The 20,079-nt window shown below is 40.9% G+C and overlaps 1 protein-coding gene across 1 annotated transcript in view; it reads right to left on the bottom strand.

The window, feature by feature from the left end:
* Positions 1 to 19,816, bottom strand: part of CDC123 (cell division cycle 123) — a 57,748-nt gene extending 37,932 nt beyond the window's left edge. The window contains exons 1-5 of the mRNA XM_007452581.1: positions 19,500 to 19,816; positions 14,864 to 14,935; positions 8,548 to 8,605; positions 8,260 to 8,292; positions 1,503 to 1,598 (exon numbers count right to left, since the gene is read on the bottom strand). Of these exons, the coding sequence (XP_007452643.1) occupies positions 1,503 to 1,598; positions 8,260 to 8,292; positions 8,548 to 8,605; positions 14,864 to 14,935; positions 19,500 to 19,573 (333 nt within the window). The 5' untranslated portion in view covers positions 19,574 to 19,816. The remainder of the gene's footprint in view (positions 1 to 1,502; positions 1,599 to 8,259; positions 8,293 to 8,547; positions 8,606 to 14,863; positions 14,936 to 19,499) is intronic.
* Between the last annotated feature and the right edge of the window lie 263 nt (positions 19,817 to 20,079).

Genomic DNA, 20,079 nt, shown 5'->3' with positions numbered 1-20,079 from the left:
ACAACGAGAAGCCACTGAAATAAGAAGCCCATGCACCACAACGGAGAGTAGCCCCCACTCAATGCAACTAGAGAAAGCCCGAGCAGAAACCAAGACCCAATGCAACCAAAAATAAATAAATAGATAAGGTAGATAGATAAATAAATAAAGTAGTGGGGACAGGAGATGAAACAGAGCTGAACTTTTCTGTTCTAAAGCAGGAAGTCAGTAATAAACATCTAAGAAGAACAGAGAAGTAGAGGAAAATAACAGAAGAAGGTACTAAAATATTTGAAAACAGCTGCCTCTGAGCAGTGGGAAATAGTGAAGTAAAACGGGTGTCAGAACTGGCTGATTTCTGTAGCAACCTTCCAGATCTTCTGAAAATTTAAACTATGTATATGTAATACAATGGAATATTACTCAGCCATAAAAAGGAATGAAATAGAGTCATTTGTAGAGACGTGGATGGACCTAGAGTGTGTCATACAGAGTGAAGTAAGTCAGAAAGAGAAAAACAAATATCATATATTAATGCATATATGTGGAATTTAGAAAAATGGTATAGATGACCTTATTTGCAAAGCAGAAATAGAGACACAGATGTAGAGAAAGGGGGAAACGGGTGGGGTGGGATGAATTGGGAGATTGGGACTGACACATATATACTATTGATACTATGTATAAAATAGACAACTGATGGGAACATACTATACAGCACAGGGAACTCTACCTAATGCCCTGTGGTGATCTGAATGGGAGGGGAATCCAAAAGGGGGGGGATATATGTATTTGTATGGCTGATTCATTTTGCTGTGCAGTAGAAGCTAACACAACATTGTAAAGCAACTATACTCCAATAAAAATTAGTAAAAAAAACTATGTATATGTGTCACTAATTTTAATAAGTAAAAACAAAAATTAGATTAAGTACAATTTATCATTCATGTTAGAATAAGAAAAGATAAGCACATGAGATGATTTTTTGAAAATGCAGGTAAGTCTTGATTCCTTAAATGAGCCTTGCTGACATAAAATTGTTTTCTACTGGAGTAGAAAAAATAACAAATTTTGCTTCAGACCTTAACTTAAAAATCTTGTCAATGAAATGTTGAAATGATAAAACACAATTTAAGAAAACGTCAGGTGATCTGTCAAACCGCTGTTTCTAGATCCTACGACATTTTAATTTTTATTACCTTTCAATAGAGAAAAATTTCTCTGTCAAACTGAGCAGGTGAAGTTTTGAAAAGGGTAGAGAAAGGCTTTTCTCAGATTTCTAGCGCAATCAGCAACACAAGAGGTTGAAACTGTCAATTGGCAAAATATATAGCATTTCACAGACCCAGGGAAGCGTACTGCAAAATCAGGAAAATAAAATAACAGGGGGAAAATAAAAATAAATTCCACGGAATTCCCTAGAATTAGGAATATAATCAGACCCTCTGTGAGGATATAAAGCGAAATGGAATAGCAAAACAAATAATATTCATACAGTGAGAGATTTACTGATGTGTTCCTACCCTTGGGGCACTCCAGTTAAGCTTTGGAAATACACTGCCCCCCAGGGAATTGATAGCTTCTTGGACTTTAGTGGTGAACTCAGGAAATTCTGGTGCCTACAGAGAGAAAGAAGAAATCATTTGGGCAAGTCAGTATCATCACAACAAATATAGAAAACAAGATCAAAATCTCAAAGTTCAACACTTCAGGGCGTAAAAAATAATTTAGAATACAAATTACTATCAGAATTTCTGAACTCAGCTAAATAAAATCAATGATCAAATAGCATTTATCTGAAAAGGAAAAACAAATAACAAGTGCCAATGGCACTTTCCAAAACAATCAAGACCCACAAAGCTGAAGAGACAGATGTTACAAGGCACCTGGGGATGTGAGGAAGGAATGAATGGTTCTCTTAGCACCTACATAAAACCAGTATCTATTAAATGAAAAGAGACATAGAATATCACCTGTGCATATACTCCAATTCTCAGAAATAATACCTCGCACTTAAAGGCCAGAAGCCTTTCCATTTGCAGGAAAAGATTCTTGGATGTTTCCCCAAAAGGCTTCATGAGAATAAGAAATAAATTATGTGGTTAACTGTATTTAAACGCTGCTACTTCTGGGTAAGTTTTAATATAAACAAAATTTAAAAATAGGACCTTGGTGAAGTTAAAATGTTCTTTCCTTTCTGGTTGATTTTAAAATGTGTATTTTTCTTTTTTTACAAATTCATTTATTTACTTATTTTTGGCTGCATTGGGTCTTTGTTGCTGCACGCGGGCTTTCTCCAGTTGTGGCGAGCAGGGGCTACTCTTCATTGTGGTGCGCGGGCTTCTCATTGCAGTGGCTTCTCTTGTTGCAGAGCACAGGCTCTAGGCACGCGGGCTTCAGTAGTTGTGGCTCACGGGCTCTAGAGCGCAGGCTCAGTAGTTGTGGTGCACGGGCTTAGCTGCTCCACGACATGTGGGACCTTCCCAAACCAGGGCTCGAACCCGTGTCCCCTGCATTGGCAGGCGGATTCTTAACCACTGTGCCACCAGGGAAGTCCCTAAAATGTGTATTTTATATTGGTGAGTAACCAAAACATTCTAAGTGTTGTTTCAACCAGGAAGTAAGTAGAAATAGAGTGGTGACAGAACATAAACGTAATTACAATTATGCTCTCCCTCGAGCCTTCTGTCACCATCAGGAGCACATGGACATAAAGCAAAGAAAAGGGGAGTAAGAGAGATGGAAGTGGGGCCTGCAGGAGAGACAAGAATACAAAAACACTAACACTGATGCTCTGCAGTCACTTCTTCCCTTTATATTTGCTGCCCCCTAATGGGCAACTGCAAATACTGAAAAAGTCCAGTCATGACAAGTTCTTCCACAAGGGGAAAAAAAGTTACAATAGGTCTAGAATAAGCTAAGGGAGTGGGAGGTACCAACTACTGGGTGTAAGAGAGGCTACAAGGATATATTATTGTACAACACGGGGAATGATGCATTATTTTGTAAAACTGTAAATGGAGTATAACCTTTAAAAATTGGATAAAAATTTTTTTAATTAAAAAGGAAATGATTATTATTGTTTCAAGTCACAAAGTTTTAGGATGACTTGTTATTCAGCAATAAATAATCAAATACCAAAAAGAAAAATGGCTTACGCTGATCCCCAAGATCTAATCCAGTTATGACAGAGAAAAAACTATGACTCAAGTCACAGAGACACAGACCAAAGAATGAAAGTTAAAAAAAAAAAAAAAGGTAACATATTCCCCAGACAAGATACCAGCTTTAAGCAACAGGCTAGTGAGTGCAGGCAGAGATCAAGGGCAGGTTGGACTTCCTTTCTTTCTGCTGCAGGTGTACGTGACCTCTGGACTGGTCAGCAGCATCTTTCAGTTAGTTATCTGACAGCCTGCCTCTGTCTCCATCCTCTGTTATTATTCTTCTGCTTAGATACGTGAAACTAAACTGCAGCCATTTAGAGAGGTTTACAAAATGAATAACAGCCTTGAGTCCTTTATCTTCCATTCGTCTCTCCCTCATTTCTGTTAAGGCAGTAATTTCCTTAGAATCCCCTGAAGTTGCTGGTTTGGCTACCCTAGAGCTCTATCCATAAAAAGTCATCTAAGGTCTGCATTAGCAATATTTTTCTTTTTTTTTTTTTCTTTTTTCGGTACGCGGGCCTCTCACTGTTGTGGTCTCTCCCATTGCAGAGCACAGGCTCTGGACGCGCAGGCTCAGCGGCCATGGCTCACGGGCCCAGCCGCTCCGCGGCATGTGGGATCTTCCCGGACTGGGGCACGAACCCATGTACCCTGCATCGGCAGGCGGACTCTCAACCACTGCGCCACCAGGGAAGCCCTAGCAATATTTTTGATAAATGGCACAGTTACACAAATTGTACAATATGAGGGGTTCAATCTTCAAAGACAAAACAATTGAATTTGCCTATCCCATAAAACTTCACATATAAGGATTGCTTTATATTTCTGTATTACATTTTTTCTTTACCATATAAGTTATAGGTATACAATATAGTGATTCACAATTTTTAAAGGTTATACTTCATTTATAGTTATTGTAAAGTATTGGCTATTCTGTATCATTGATACATTTTAAAAGAGGCAATCGATTCCCTCAAATCCTCCAATTATTCAACTTTAAGAAATCCTGCCATAAGGATACTAAAACAAATTTAAATGATGAAAAGTTTATGTATTGTACAGAAAAATCTGTGCTTTCAGTGAAAGACTACGTATTCTATACATACAGCACTTTCCGGGTTACCTGATTCTAGCTGGGTCTGCGAGCTAGTTTACAACTTGGTGAATTATAGGTAAGTGAAAACAATGAGAAGTAGTTCTTACAGACGTGAAAATTCTATCCTGTCTGGTGGAAATCAGCTATCTTGCCTCCCACATATTCATCTCAATACTCCTAATCTATAAACGTGTCTGTCCTTTGGGTTCTCTTTTGAGACAGTTAGAACATCTGCCTGGTTCCCTCATGAGTTAAATACAGCCTTCAACGTGTGTTAAGTCATTATTCTACCTTTTCCTGAAAATTATCTTTTAACAGATTTAACTAGCAATAGGGTTCTTTTAAGCTCACAGTTCAAGTAGATTTTAAATTCGCGGAACACCTCGGTTGTCTTGAGAAAAGGTTCCTGTTTTAAGTCAGATAAAATCCACATTTTAAATCATATCCATGGACTTTCTATGATCCAAACTCACCTATCTTTCCAACTTTAGCCACCACAGCCCCCCTGTATCACACCCACCAGAAAGAAATATATACCTGGATCCATACATTCAACAGTTTGACATGTCTGATCCAGACCTTTAAGTTTCTTAAGGAAAACACATCACAGATACTAACGAAGCTCCTGATCTCCTTGCTCTTCTCCCTAATGCTTCCCTCTCCCCACAGGCAACCATCATCACAAGAGTGGGCATATTCTTCTACTGTCCTGATGTTATACTACGTGTGCCTGTCCATAAAACAGAACATTTAAAAAATTTAAAGTAACTGTTGTCACTTGATATGTATACTTTTGGCAACTTGCTCTGTGAAATTCACCATCGTGCCTTTGGAATTTACCCATCTTGACTACTTGGTTCCATTTTTAATTTGGCACTTCTGTCACTACACTAACTACTAATTACTTGCAGGGGTAATTTTCCCTCCTTGGGTCCTGGCTCACATTCCTCTTCTGAGAGTGCTCTTCTGCCCTGAAAGCTCCCCTGCCCAACATCTAGCTCTCCCCAGTGAAACCCAATCACTTTTTAATTTTCTATTTTGAAATAATTTGAGACTTTCAGAAGCATTAAAAGAAGAGTAACAAGAATTTCCACACACTCTTCACTCAGGCACTTTACCACATTGCTTTATCATTCTCCCCCTCAACTCCCTTTCTACATATAAGTAGGCAGGGGTAGGGGTGGGTGTGCGTGTGGGGGGAATGTGGGGTGTGTCGGGGGGGGGATGTGTGTGTGTGGTGTGTGTGTGTATAAAGCAGTAACTTTTTCTTACATAACCCGGCCAAATTATCAAAATCAGGGAGGTACCGTGGATACAATACCATTATCTCATCTGTGGATCTTATTCAACATGTGCCCATTGTCCTGATAACGTCTTTTATAGCAAAAGAAAAATGGAACATTTTCCTCTGGCTCAGGACCCAGTCTAGAATCGAGCACTGCATTTCCTTGTCGTGTCTCCTTAATCTCCTTTCATCTGTAACATTTCCTCTCTCTGTTGCTCTTTATCTTTCATGACCCTGACGTTTTGGAAAGTACAGGGCAGCGACTCTATGTAATTTCTAAAACGTTGAGTTTGCTGGCTGTTTCCTCATGACTGGATTCAGGTTGTGCATTGTTGGTGGGTGATGTGTCCTTCTGTGCCTTGTACAAGGAGACAGGCGATGTAGGTCTGTCCCATCACTGAGAAGGTTAACTTTGGTCACACTGGTGCCAGCTCTTTCCACTGTGAAGGTACTATTTTTCTCTTTACAACTAGTAAGTAATTTTGGTGGACATAACTTTGAGATTACTCAAGTATCCTCATCAAATATTCACCCATGAGTTTTAACATTTATTCCATCAATTATTACTATAATGGTTGCTAATGGTGATTTCCAATTCTATCATTCCTTCTACAATTATTAGTTGGTGTCTTTTCTACTAGAAAGAAGGGCTTTCTCTTCTGCTCCATTTATTTAATTTAATCATTTGTTTATGTCAGTATGGGACCATGGATTCTAATTTCAGTCAATGGTTATACTCCATTACTATTATTGTTTTGTTATGATGTTCACGTATGTGGCCAGTGGGAGCCCATTCGGGCTAACTTCTGGGTCCTCTGTGTCATGACCCATCATTCTTACTTTCTGACACAAGTTGTTGCAGGCTCATCTTTACCATGCCACCCCCATTCTTTAATTTCTCCAAGGAGCTTCAACTCCTTTTAGTGGAGAATGCTATTTAGACACCAAGATCAGGGCACTAGGTGTGCTCACTGCCACCATGATGTCATTATGTCACTTTTAGAGCTAAGCAGAGTTTGGTAAATACACACACATACATGATTAATATCTGTATCTATCTATCTATATTTAAAAAACATGAGTTGATACTGATCATCCTTACACTTAGCATCCAGGCCAAATATCACTTCTCCCTTGAATTATTTCTAGATGCCCTTGGTGGTAACCGTCCTCTCTCTTTTTTTTTTTTTTGCAGTATGTGGGCCTCTCACTGCTGTGGCCTCTCCCGCTGTGGAGCACAGGCTCCGGACGTGCAGGCTCAGCAGCCATGGCCCACGGGCCCAGCCGCTCTGTGGCATGTGGGATCCTCCCGGACCGGGGCATGAATCCGCAGCCCCTGCATCGGCAGGAGGACTCTCAAACACTGCGCCACCAGGGAAGCCCTGTCCTCTCTGTTTGACAGCACTTTGTCATCACCCCCAAATTGGAGCGTCTTTCCTCACTGGTTTATATACTCCCTAACGTCAGGAATCAAATCATAGTCATCTTTATTTACTTCATAGAACCCATTAGAGGGCGCTGAATATGGGCAAAAGCTAAGATGTATGCTGAACTGAACAGAATTTTCATAAAAGGAGAGGAACTGACCTGAGTGATATCCAGAGTAAAATAAAACATGTAAACTTGCCTTTTCTGAATGTGTGGGCACACTTTTTATACCTAAGGAAATGTTTAGGCACCTGCACTTTTTTTCCCTTGTACCCTGGACATCATATCTCTTCCATCAAAATAAACAGAAATATCTCCTATTTAGAATTGCATTAGAATATACCCTCCTCTAAAACTAGTTTCCTTTATTGTGCCTTTACATTTATTTGTAAGCAATTTTACATAAATCTTTCGCTTTTATCTCAAAGTATGAGAAGCTTCATTTGCCTCCCATATTTTTAGAAACACTCTCATTCCTTTAAAAAGATTTTTGTTAAAACATATTTTAAGTTGAATTTGACAACACTCTTAAGCCTGAAAGACTAAAACATGCTCAATCAACTTCTACAGGGACTTCCCTGGTGGCGCAGTGGTTAAGAATCCACCTGCCAATGCAGGGGACAGGGGTTCAAGCCCTGATCCGGGAAGATCCCACATGCCGCGGAGCAACTAAGCCCATGCGCCACAGCTACTGAGCCTGCTCTCTAGAGCCCACGAGCCACAACTACTGAGCCCACGTGCCACAACTACTGAGCCCGGTGCCTAGAGCCCGTGCTCCACAACAAGAGAAGCCACCGCAATGAGAAGCCTGCGCACCGCAACAAAGAGCAGCCCCCACTCGCCACAACTAGAGAAAGCCCGTGTGCAGCAACGAAGACCCAACGCAGCCAAATATAAATAAATTAAATAAATTTTAAAAATTAAAAATAAAAAAATCAAACGGAGGGGCTTCCCTCGCCATCCGGTGGTTAAGACTCTGTCCTTCCAATGCAGGGGGCATGGGTTCGATCCCTGGTCGGGGAACCAAGATCCCACATGCCATATGGCATGGCCAAAAAATTTAAAAAAGGTGTATTTTTTATTTTTATTATTTTTTAAAGGTGTATTTTTTTTTAATGAAAATAAAAATAAAAGGGAAAAAAGGGCTCACCATGTTTGCCTGTAAACAGTGATTTAAGTTATTTTTGAAAATAATAAATAAAAGCTTGAAAAGGTGAGTAAATGGGGATTTAGAGTGATCTGTGTCGAAACCCGGAAGCACCCCAGGGGGACAGCACGAGGTGGTCCCCACACCTCAAGGCTCTTACCGTAAGCGTGGCTGTGTTCTCATCATCTGACCACTGCATGGAGAGGAGGACAGAAACAGAACGTTAAATGTGGATAGTGTACTGGGCTTCCAAAAAGCAGTGCCCCATGTAAAAATCACCCATACACAGGAGACAGCTTTTCCTGAACACTAAGTATGTGTCCAAGGGAAATTTTCACGTAATTTCTCACTTGATTGAATCTATGCTAAGATCTCAAAGCCAGAACCATTTCAGAGAACATTTCGATTAGAACACGTTACGGAACAGTTTATATTATTTTGAACCAACCTGTATTTCTTCTGCTTCATTATCACTGTCTGGCTGAGAACATGTTGGTGGATCTTCCCTGGAAGAACATAAAATGAAAATTGAGCAAGAGAAAGCTTTGGTGCTGTGTACTCATAATTGCAGGTGTGCTGAGTATATATATATTTTAAAAAAGCCTTAGGATTGGAGGATGATGTTAGGAAGTTCACTTTTTGAGATGAAACTAATAAAAACCAACATGAAATTAACAAGAGTACACGTCCAGTAAGAGACGGCGGAATAAAAACTTCCTGCCCTCTTCTCAGAAATCACTAGAAACAAGGAAAAGAAAAACTCAAACTCCACCTGTGAGGACACTAAGAATCCAGTCTCAATCCCGATATAAGAGAAAGTGCTGCCCAAGACAAGGAAGATCAGACGGGATGAAGGAAGCCACAGACGGAATTGCTGGAGGAGCTGTTCCGGGCAACTGCTGGACACCCTGCGGACACATCCAAAAATCTTTTGTTTACATAGCGAAAACAGAGCGTGTGGGCCAGTGGCAGGAATTACCCTGGATCTGAACTGGCACCACTGGAGGGCATGGGGGAGGAAGAGAAAGAAATACTCAGACACGCTGTCTTAGAAGGAGCCAGTGGGCAAAGTGGTTGTTGAAAAGGGCCATTAACAGCCAATCCTTACAGCCTGGGGCGAAGCAAGGGCTGAAAGACCGCAGACAGCCCAGGCCCCTCCTCAACACTCTACGACAAACAACTGGCCTATGAAGAACTCACTCACATCACGGAAAGCAAATACTAATCAGAATAAGAACTGGCAGAGAATCTATACCAGGAAACTACAAGAAAAAAGGAAAAGGGAGGTTTCTGGTTGACCATTGGCATTTATCCATCCCTATGCTCCCTCTTGAAATGCTACTAAAATGATTTAAGAGATCCCAAGGGAAAAAGCACCAGAGAGGAGACAACTGCAGAGAAGAGACAACAAAAGTCTGGAAAACAAAAAGCCAGTGGCGGGGGGACCCAGTTGGCAACAGGCAGACCCTGGAGCCATCACACACGATGGGACCACAGCTCCGGCTTCAAAAGGGGTGACCTGAGTGAAGTCCGTGAAGGGGGCAGGGAGGCACGCCGAGCTGTCCTCAGCTGGCACACCCCAGCAACTCAACCTCCAGGGTAAGGGATCCGGTCCTTAACGCCCTAGAGGAAAATGGGGGTGAAATGGTAGAATACGACGAAGTCATAAGTGGAAGTCGTGTTAACAATGAGACCTCTAGTCCCCTTCCTCCCTCCCTGCTCCCCCAATACAGACAGATTAGAGGATTCATCTCTGTAGACACTGGAAAACTCCAGGGGAAAGACTCACAAATAACTGTCATCTGGGAATCTTCCATCAATACCTGCTGACTGCTGGCACTCTTAGTCAACAAGCCCCACCTGGGTACACAAAGTTTCTGCGTGTGTGTGTGTGTGTGTGTGTGTGTGTGTGTGTGTGTGTGTGTCCCCATTCCTCACTCTTAAATATGAATAAAGGCCTAGAATCATGAGAAAACTAAAGAAAGGCTCCAAGATGAGAAAAGAGTTTCAAAAGAGAGAGAAAAGGTACATGGATTAAATAAAGACAATACAGGAACCAGATGAAAAATAATTTTTTAAATCATAAATATCCTCAAAGATAAAAGATACTGCATTCATGAGAGGAGGCCAGAGGACAAGGTTGAACTTGTAGAAACTGAAAACGTGGTAGCCGAAATTTAAAAATTCAACAGAATGAATGGCAAAATCAAGGAAATTTTCCAGAAAGTAAAACTAATAAGACAAACAGACAATAGGGAAGAAATGATAAAATTCAGAGAATTAATCCAGTAGACCCAGCCTCTAAATAATAGGAGTTCCAGAAAGAGAAGCAAGAAAATAAGAGGAAATTATCAAAGACATAATATTTTTAACTGTTCTAGAACGAAAGAGCCCACCAAGTACACATCACAATGAATGGGAAAAACAAAAACAAGAAAGTCTGATGATGTATTTACAAAGATGGCCACAACAATTCTTCCCATCTTGACATGCCCCTTTGCAGGGTGACTTTGCCACTCTTCCCATCAAGAAATGGCATCTGTTTTCCCACCCCTTTAATTCAAACTGGCTTCAAGACTCATTGTGACCAACAAAATGTAGCACAAGGGACACCATGTGATGCTGAACCTAGGTGTCAAGTCTTTACAGCTTCCGTGCCCCCGTTTTTGGAATGTTGCCACCACCACGTAAAGGAGCTGAGTCTGAGGCTGAGAAATCACACGGAAAGAGAAGCCCAGGTGACAGTCAGCATCCGCTGCCAGACATGAGTGAGGCATCTTAAAACCATCCAGTTAGGTCGAGCCACCAGACAACTACAGTCGCAAGAGGGACCTCAGCAAGACCAACGGAAGACTTGCCCAGTGTCGAGCATTACAGAGGCTCTGAGATTTTACCCCAATTGCAAGCTAACAAGTTAGCCTGCCAGAGTTCATGGACTCTGGCAGAAGACAGGGGACTCCTGGGTCAGAAGCAAAGGACTCTCATTCACAGTACAAAGCATGCGCTCCATCTTCGAATCAGTTCCCTCTGGTCCCTCACGCCCCGTGGGAGGTCAAGGAGTGACCCAGGCTTGTGTTACAATTGCGGAACCCTGAACTTAGAGAATCTCATCTTTTATAATGAGCTGCAGGTAAACCTGGCCAGTCTTTGACCCAAGGGGTGACACTGTCTTTATCTGTACTAGACAGTAACAAGCCTGCTCTCTGCTAGGGAGAGACACTATCTCTATCTTCCAAGGCCATCTGCTGCATAAACTTCTTTGAAAAGACAATCAGGAACAAAAGCTGTCAGTGCCTCTGCTCAGAAGACATGCAGAGACCCAAGGAGAAGTGTCTCTCAACACCCAGCTGAGCAAACATTGACACACAAAATGGTCACGTTTTAAGTCACTAACTTTAGGCAATACAGATGACTATCATGAAATAACAGCACAAAAGGTACTCAATGAACTTGAAAATGCATTTATCACTCTAAAACACCATTTTTGATTTTTGTTAGTATAATACAATACATTTAAAAAAAACAAATTTGTAATCGGTGTATTCATACAGTTCTTCAGAAAAACTTATTGCAATTCCTACCATGAGATGTGTCACTGAAATGGAAAAGATGATGGAGTGTATACACTGGCAAGTTCACCAGACTTGCTTTCCAAGGTAAACCTCTAAATACTGAGGACTGAGTTGATGTTAATATTTAGAAGTATTCTCTGTTTTCTATATCACAGCTAGCACTGAGCTGGTACCTAAAAGTCGTGGGAAACGTGAGAGCACTGGCTTTGGAGGCAGACAGACATTGTCAGAATATGTCAGTTCTGCCTCTGTTAGTCACGAGCGTGGCACCAGAATCCCATCTATAAAACCAGGATGACAGTAGCTACTCTGCAGAGTTGTGAAGATTCAAACCATGAACGAATCGAACATGTCTTTTATAATTGGCATCTATTGTCATTCTCCTTAAGGGAGACGATCAGGAAAGAAAGAACTCCCGGGGCCAAAAGGGGACAGTGAGGATTGGCACCTACTTGGGAGCACTGAGTCAAACCACCTGAATTGGACCCAACTTGTGAGCCCAGGTCAGGCACCACCTCTTCTGTACAAACTCCCTGCATCACCCCAGCTTACAGTGATTATTTCAACTCCAAAAACATGGCTTAACAGAACACTGAGTGCTTTTATTCCAAAAACGGGCACCTATTTATTTACATCTTTGACTTGGCGACTAACTAAGCCTGGACTCCCAAGGCAGGATGTCCCACCCATCTTTTTTTGTTTGTTTGTTTTAAATGGAAAGTTTATTTGCTCAGTACACCAGACACCCATCTTGTTATCCAAGTAGCATGCTCAGCACCCAACTCATAGTAGGCACCCAATAATGTGCAGTGAAAACGAATCACTGTCTACACCAGAAATGCGTGTTACCAGCCTCCTTTCCTACACCAACTGCAGGCAATGATAACCAAACCAAGCACGTCAAGATCTTCCATGCCTCAGAGCCCTCCTTAATGCTGCTCCCTCAGCCTTGAAGATTCTTCCCTCTGCCCTTCAACTGACTGCTTTCCACCCAAACTTCCTGAGAGGCTCGTAAGTTACCTCTTTGGGGTATTCCCTGACCCTCCCTGAAATCCTCAGCCCCAGCCCACTCCCAGTAATTTAATATGTCAGTGACCACCCCATTTCCTTCACAGCCCTTACCACAATTTTCACTTATATATTTACTGGTGTGTTTGTTTAATGTTCGGACTGAGATTAATGATAATGGTGAGAAGTTAGTATTTCTTAAGAGCATACAATGTACTAGGCATTATTATATTTATAAACATTAAATATTTATGGCTAAACATTTTATGCATTATCTCCTTTTATCCCTGCAACAACCCTATTTACAGAAGAGGAAATGAGGCACAGAGAGCTAGAAATGAGCAAAGATAGGATTTAGCCCTAGGCAATGTGACTGACCGACCAGCACTGTGCTATTTGACTCCCATAAAATACAAAGCTGAACTGTCAACTCCAAAAAGGCAGGGTCCCTACCTGATTTGTGCGTTACTGAAGAGCAGAGTGAAGTGCTGTGAGCTGTATCACACTGCTTAACAGTGTTTAACAGGCCTGCCTCTGCCAGAGGCTCATGCACACATCTGGCCAACAAAAAACATCACAGGAGCTCTTCCACAAGCTCAGAGTACTGAAATCTACCCAGGACTTTCTAACATCGGGAGGCATTTTCTTTACACTCCCATTTATGTAAGCTTATTAAGTGTTCTATATTTAAAAATAATAAAGTTACATCTGTAAATATCCCAAGGTTGAGACTCACCTACCTATTCTGTTTCCTTATCCTGCAATTATTCCAAGTCAATGAGGCTCTAAATTAATAATTTTCAGGTTATTAAGGGGTTGAGAATACCAAAAATAGAACTATAATCTAGAAAGCTACACAGAAGATCCATCAGACCAAAAAAAATATACATATGTATATGTGTGTGTGTGCATATATATATATACACACACACACACGTATATACATATACATACACACACACACATACATATTTATGGTAAAATTAGTGTTACTGAAAACATACACAATTCTAATTATATTTCTGAGTTCATTTACTGAAGAAACGTTCATCAAGCACCTCTTGTATATCAGGCACTGTTCCGAGAGCTGGGAACACAACTGTCCAAGTCCCTGTTCTCATGAAGACTGTATTCTAATAGAACCACTAAGGGAATGATGTCAGATGGAAATAAGTATTATACTGAAAAATAAAGTGAGGTTAGGAGATAAAAAGTGATGCACCAAAATGTGGTAATCCATACAACGGAGCAGTATTTAGCCTTGAAAAGGAAGGTAATTCTCACACATACTGTAACATGGATGAACCTTAGGACATTATGCTGAGTGAAATAAGCCAGCCGCAGGAGGACAGGTACTGTGTGATTCCTCTTGTATGAAGTATTTAGAGAAGTCAAATTCACAGGCACAGGAAACAGAATGATGGTTGCCAGGGGCTGGTGGACGGGAGCGATGAGGAGTCAGTGTGTAATTGGTACAGAGTTTCAGTTTTACAAGATGGCAAGAGTTCTGCAGATGAATGGTGGTGATGGTTGCACAACATTATAACTGTACTTAATACCACTAAACTGTACACTTAAAAATAGTTAATATAGTAAATGTTATGTTATGTGTATTTTATCTCAATAAAAAATATATTTTTTAATAATTCTAAGGGAAAATTATTTCCAACCTAGAATTCTATAAAAAAAACCGACTGACGTTATCAGTAAGGGTTACCATTAAGCTACTTCAGAAAGGAAAGAGAAGGATGAACACTTAGATAACATGACTTCTGAGCAGAGACCTGAATGAAAAAATAGGAATGACATTAAAGTATATGATTCTTAAACTTTTTCCAGTTTGCACTAAAAACACTGAAGCATGGTACTTTCCTTTATAAACAGAGGAACTTGAACAAAAGGAACAGTTATCATACACATTTTCTAAAAGTAGAGATGAAAGGAATTACTCAATTTCACAACTTGTAATTATTACTAGAGGAAGTACTCAATTTTGAAAATCTTATCAACTGAGCATTGACAAGGAATACAGAACAAAGATCAGCACATAATTTTAACTAGGGAAAAAAGGGAGAGAATGGGGCCAAAGCTAATGTACTTATTTTACATGGTAATCACTGAGATTTAATCATTACAAATTTCTTTATGCTAAAATTTAAAGAACTTTTTTCTGATATGCCTTACCTTCCTGACACCACCAGAGTTCCGTCATCAAGTAAATAATCCTTCACATTCTGAGGAAGTGGAAGAATGACACTAAAAAAAAAAACAAAAAACAAAATGCACATACCAAATAAAGGGCATCAATTTAAAAGACCAACCATAAGCAGAGAAAAAAAGTTCAAAACTCAATTTCTGATTTACTTGTTCCCTTTATTTTAATATGAAGTGGGAAATGTTAATGATGGACATTTGGCAGCAGCAGACTGGAAATTAGGATAATATGAATAAATACTGTGGTAAACTAGATGCATATAATTACCCCCATTGTCTCGGTGATAAAGAGACAAAAAACCAGGCAAATCCAAAGAACTGGACTGAAATCACAGTATGAAAGCAACAAGCTCAGAAGAATTCTGAGTACAAGGGTTATGTGCCTTTAAGAAATTAGAGCCCTTCAGGTATTTGAGCAAACAAATCAGAAGATGAACAGCATCTGACCACCTTCTAAGATATGGGGAGGAAGCAGGCTTAAGATGTGGAAACCATTCTTTGGTTGGCAATGAGTGTGTAAGGCTAAGAATTCACGGTATGTTTGGATGTGCATTCTATTCACCTGATCACCAGAGTACACAGCTGCTTACCTGGGCATGCTTCAGTTGAATTGGTTTCAGGCAATCATAATTAAGGAATAGCAAAGCCTATGTGAGAAAACTAGAAAGTTGCATATGGGAAGGCATCAAATGCCTAAATAACCTTTACTCTTTACATTTGATATACAAGCCTCATTTACCATCATCTTGTTGTCTATTTAATAATCACTGATCATGTTATAAACATTCACTTGTGTTACTGTTTATTAAATACGTTTTTTTCTTTTGGGAAAAAAAAAAGGGATGGCAAAGCCACACTTGATATCACTTGAAAAAACGTATGGGATAATTTGGTTTTTTATTCTGTAATAATCATCAAAAATCCTGCCACAGATACCTAAAATGCTATTACTTTGATCTTGAGGCATGTATTTTTTAAAAACTGAAAACGATTATGGCCTGCTTTCAGAGAGACCATCATTGACTTATGACAGTATGCGTCATTTATTTATTGAATAAGTTTTCTGGCACATCACAGATGGATTTTGTGCACAGGAAAGATTATTCAGGAGCTACCTCAGTTTTAGAAATTAATATGTGATTTATCAAAACTACAATTTCACATTCAAAAGCTTACTTCTTCTTCAGGCTTTTAAGTTCAACTACCAAATCTTATTCTTCTATTTGTAAATCTGCTAAATTTTAATGAAATTGCAAGTGAGTCTTTGAAACTTAAAAGTTGCTTTAAATTTTTTAACTCTTGTAAAAATATCTATTCAACTTTCTTTTTAAATATGTCAATTGTCTAATTACAGGTAAGCCTTTCCAAGTATTTAACTCTTACAAAACCAGTGAATTAAACTGTAAGCACAGTGAATCTAAGGTTCTTGCAAACATTCCAACTGAAATTGAAAAACTTAAAAATTTTTCTTATATCTTTTAACGTATCACAATTCTAAACCAATTACACAATTTAAATTGGAAACACAAGGCTAACCTGTTATACATATGCCAATTGTTCTCAAAAAGGCAAATTCTTACGGATATTAAATAAACTTAACAAGAGAAAAAACCCCTCAAGTTTGAATTATTTCATCACCTCTATATATAATTCTAGATCTTCCCGGGGTTAAAGCTACTTACCCAACAATGTCAGCCCAAGAGAAATAGACATGACCTTCCTAAGAGAATTTGAAGTTTACCTTCTCATGGGCCTGAGACTGAGAAATATTGGCAGGGATGCTGGTTCCTAGACATTAGGGTGATTTTCCTGACCACAATAAGAGCAGAGAGAGCCCTCTTCTATGTCAGTAACATCTCTGAGTCCCCAAGTCGATGATTTCCAAGTCCACGTCCCTTGTTTCTGAGTTACACTAATTCTCAAGTCTGATGTGAATCCTGACTTTCCCTCCAGGTTGCATCATCCCTTGACTGGATTTGAAACATCTATTTACTGTTTGATTCCATCGTGAATTCTCTGCACATTTTTCCTATTTGGAGGGTCTACAACTCTTACATGTATGAGCCTCACCGAGTTAGATTCTGCATCGTTCTCATGAGTCCCTGAGTCCTGCTGTCACAGTTCTAAAGTCGCCCTAATGACGTGACCTTGCATTATGTTACCTAAGTCACGGAGGAATCCTAGATGACTCCATTAAGAACTGAATGCCTAGGAGTGGGAAAAGATACAAAAGAAAAAGAAAAATCACAATACAATATGATAAGTGCTGTACCAAGTGCAGATGTACCAAAGGCCACCAAAATTCTGAAGAAAAGGGAACCATGCCTGAGAGACTGAGGCCATAAACAAGTCATGGCCAGGCGTACTTGACCCAAAGCTACTGAGGCTGTCGGAAAAGAGCTTAAATCAGTCACTGAAATCCACGATGCAGGCAAGACTCCATGAGGCCCGAACGAAAGATGTAAAAGATTTAATGACAAAGTACCTATCCCATTAAGTTGATATAATTCTATACACAAAGACAAGCTGATCTGATGGAATGGAGGTTGAAGGGGCCTTTAAAAGATTATTTATAACTTTCATATTTGAAGAAAGAAACATTTAGAAAGGAGAGTGGATGGCCCAAAGTCATCTAGCTACTTATTCTTAAGCCTGAGTCAAAGTTCTAGAACATGTCAAATAATGATTCTATATTCTTTCCTCCATAATCATCTCTGAACCTTGATTAATAAACACCAAATAATAAGGCTGAGTCAATAACCAGCATATGGTTTCTCAGCATTAAAGCTGACAATGACAATGAAAAACTTAACACAACTCCACCAGAATGACCTGGGTCGTGGAGGGACATACTGCCATATGTTGGGTTCCAGTGATGACACCACAGAACTAACTAGAGTTACAGTTCAAAGACAGAGGAAAGAATACTTCAGGCAACACAGCTTAGTTGTGGATTGGTAAAAAAAAAAAAAAAAAAATCCCACCCCTTGGTTTATTTTTCACTCCCAGCTTCACATGAATAGTAAACATTTTAATTGAACTAAAATTATTTTGCTTCAATGGAGCTTTGATTGAATCAAAAACATTAACAATGAGCAGCTTTTTGTGCTATATGCCAGAAACAGTGGCAAGCATTTTTAATGCTTTATCTCATTTAATTCTCATGACAATCCTACTATTTTCTCAATTTTCCAGATGGGGCTTAGAGAGATTAAGAGATTTGCACAAGATGCTGGTGGAACCAAAATTCCACGCCAGACAGATGGCGCTGACTCTGGAGTCCAATTCTTAACCATTATCCTTTACTGCTGAAGGCAAAGAAAAACTCCGCCAGAGGTGACAAAGGTGCCTGCACACAAGCACATGGCAGTTTCGAGTGAACTCCGTGTGAAAATGTCTGACAGGCTCACAAATACACCTTCTATCACACCAATACAAAATAAATAATTCTAGCATCATCTCAGACCCTAAGCCTCTTTCGATTATGCAAGATAATGAAGGACTGGCACATCATATAAGAAGATAAAGTCCACTGCTGCTGTTGAAGCTCTTCCTTCTGTTTTGGTGTGACTTCAACAATCTTCAAATGCAAAGCTCCTGCGAGATGCTCTAACCTCCATTACACCCTGGATAACTGGGAGCTGATTCTATGTATGAATAACAGGATAGAAAGAACTGTCTTTTGAATAATCTCCTTGGGCTTGTCCAAACACTCAGGATCTCAAGTTTCCCTCTCTGTATTCACACTCTCTGCACCAGGAATGAAAAGGGAAGATGCATATCTAAAAAAGTGGCAATCTAGGCCTAAAGGGGGAGCGCCAAAAGACAGAAAATCCTACCCATGGATACGCAGCTCTTTGATCTATCCGCCTTAGTGGGGGAAAGCCTACCCTTGCATCACGCTCCAGATGTCACGACTGCTTTTGAACATTTGGGGATATTCTCCGAGCTGCCTTGCCTACATTACCTCGAATGACAGGGTGAAGGATGAAACAGTTAACCCTTTGCTTGCCCTGCAAACTGGTCATAGATTCCTTGTTGTGGGCCAAAGAACTAGAAAACAAATCCTGTTCCACTTCTCTTTCAGACGACTTCCGTCCCTAACAACACATAAGTATACTTTACTAATGCTTTCCATCTACACTATCATGTTGGAGCTTCACAATGGAATTTGAGGTTGGATCTGTATCATTGTTCTCATTTGATAGTAACCAAAAACTATCAAGTCCCCCAGCGGGTTAGTCAGTGGCAAAGCCCAGACTACCCATTTCTGCTGATCACCTCCCCCCGCTGGCAATTCTAAAGGCAGTTAAGGTGAACTCCCAAGCCTAAACTACCTTCACCTGCTCCTCAGATCGCCTCTGACCTTCACTGAGCCACGACACCGCCCTTCTACCTCCCCAGCACCCTCCTTGATGCACAACAGGGGGCACAGCAAACATGGATCGACTTCATTCATCTCCCCACCCGAAATACCACCAGGAAGTCGAAATCTCGGCCCTGGCCCTCCCATCCAGGCCTGCAGTTTTTTTATGGAGCTGGGAGTCGCCCCAAATGTCGCAATCCCCTTTTGCCCATTGCCTCGGCATAACCCCTCTCGTCTCACCTCTTGATGGTGAGGCTTCTGAACAGTGGATACCACGCGGAGAACTGACAGTGCAGCACATGCTCCTTCTTCATCCTCCAGCCGCCGCCGCCGCCGCCGCCGCCGCCGCCGCCGCCGCCGCCGCCGCCGCTCTCCCTCTCCTCCCAGCACCCTCCCGGAACCCTGGTCTCCTGTCCCGGAAGTGCCCGCCGAGCTGGTTTGGTGAGAGGACACTTCCGGTCTATTAAGCAAGGAGGAAGGAGCGAAGAAGGAGCGGAGAGAAAGAATCTTGGGGCGTGCTTTTTTAGTGTACAGTCACGCACACGCACACGCACACACACAGAGTTCCGTCCACGGGAGAGGAATTCCGGAACTGTTGAGACGAGGATTGTAAATGCAGGGCTTCTCTTCTCGCCTAGCCGCACACTGCCCCGGAAGGTAATCTTCTGCAGCTAGGTCACGAGCGGGGGTGCTACGGGTACCGCGAGGGGGCGAGCGCTCACCCTCTCTCATCACCGCGAGGCGCGCCTGCGGCTCCCGCAGTAGCCCAGCATCTCCTGAGACCGCTACCTTGGATCCGTGCTTTCTCCTTTCCTCCCCC

Source organism: Lipotes vexillifer, unplaced genomic scaffold, assembly GCF_000442215.2.
Source record: "Lipotes vexillifer unplaced genomic scaffold, Lipotes_vexillifer_v1.1 scaffold628, whole genome shotgun sequence".
Lineage (NCBI taxonomy): Eukaryota > Metazoa > Chordata > Mammalia > Artiodactyla > Lipotidae > Lipotes > Lipotes vexillifer.
The sequence above is the reverse complement of the archived record's forward strand: the minus strand, read 5'-3'. Positions and strand labels throughout refer to the sequence as shown.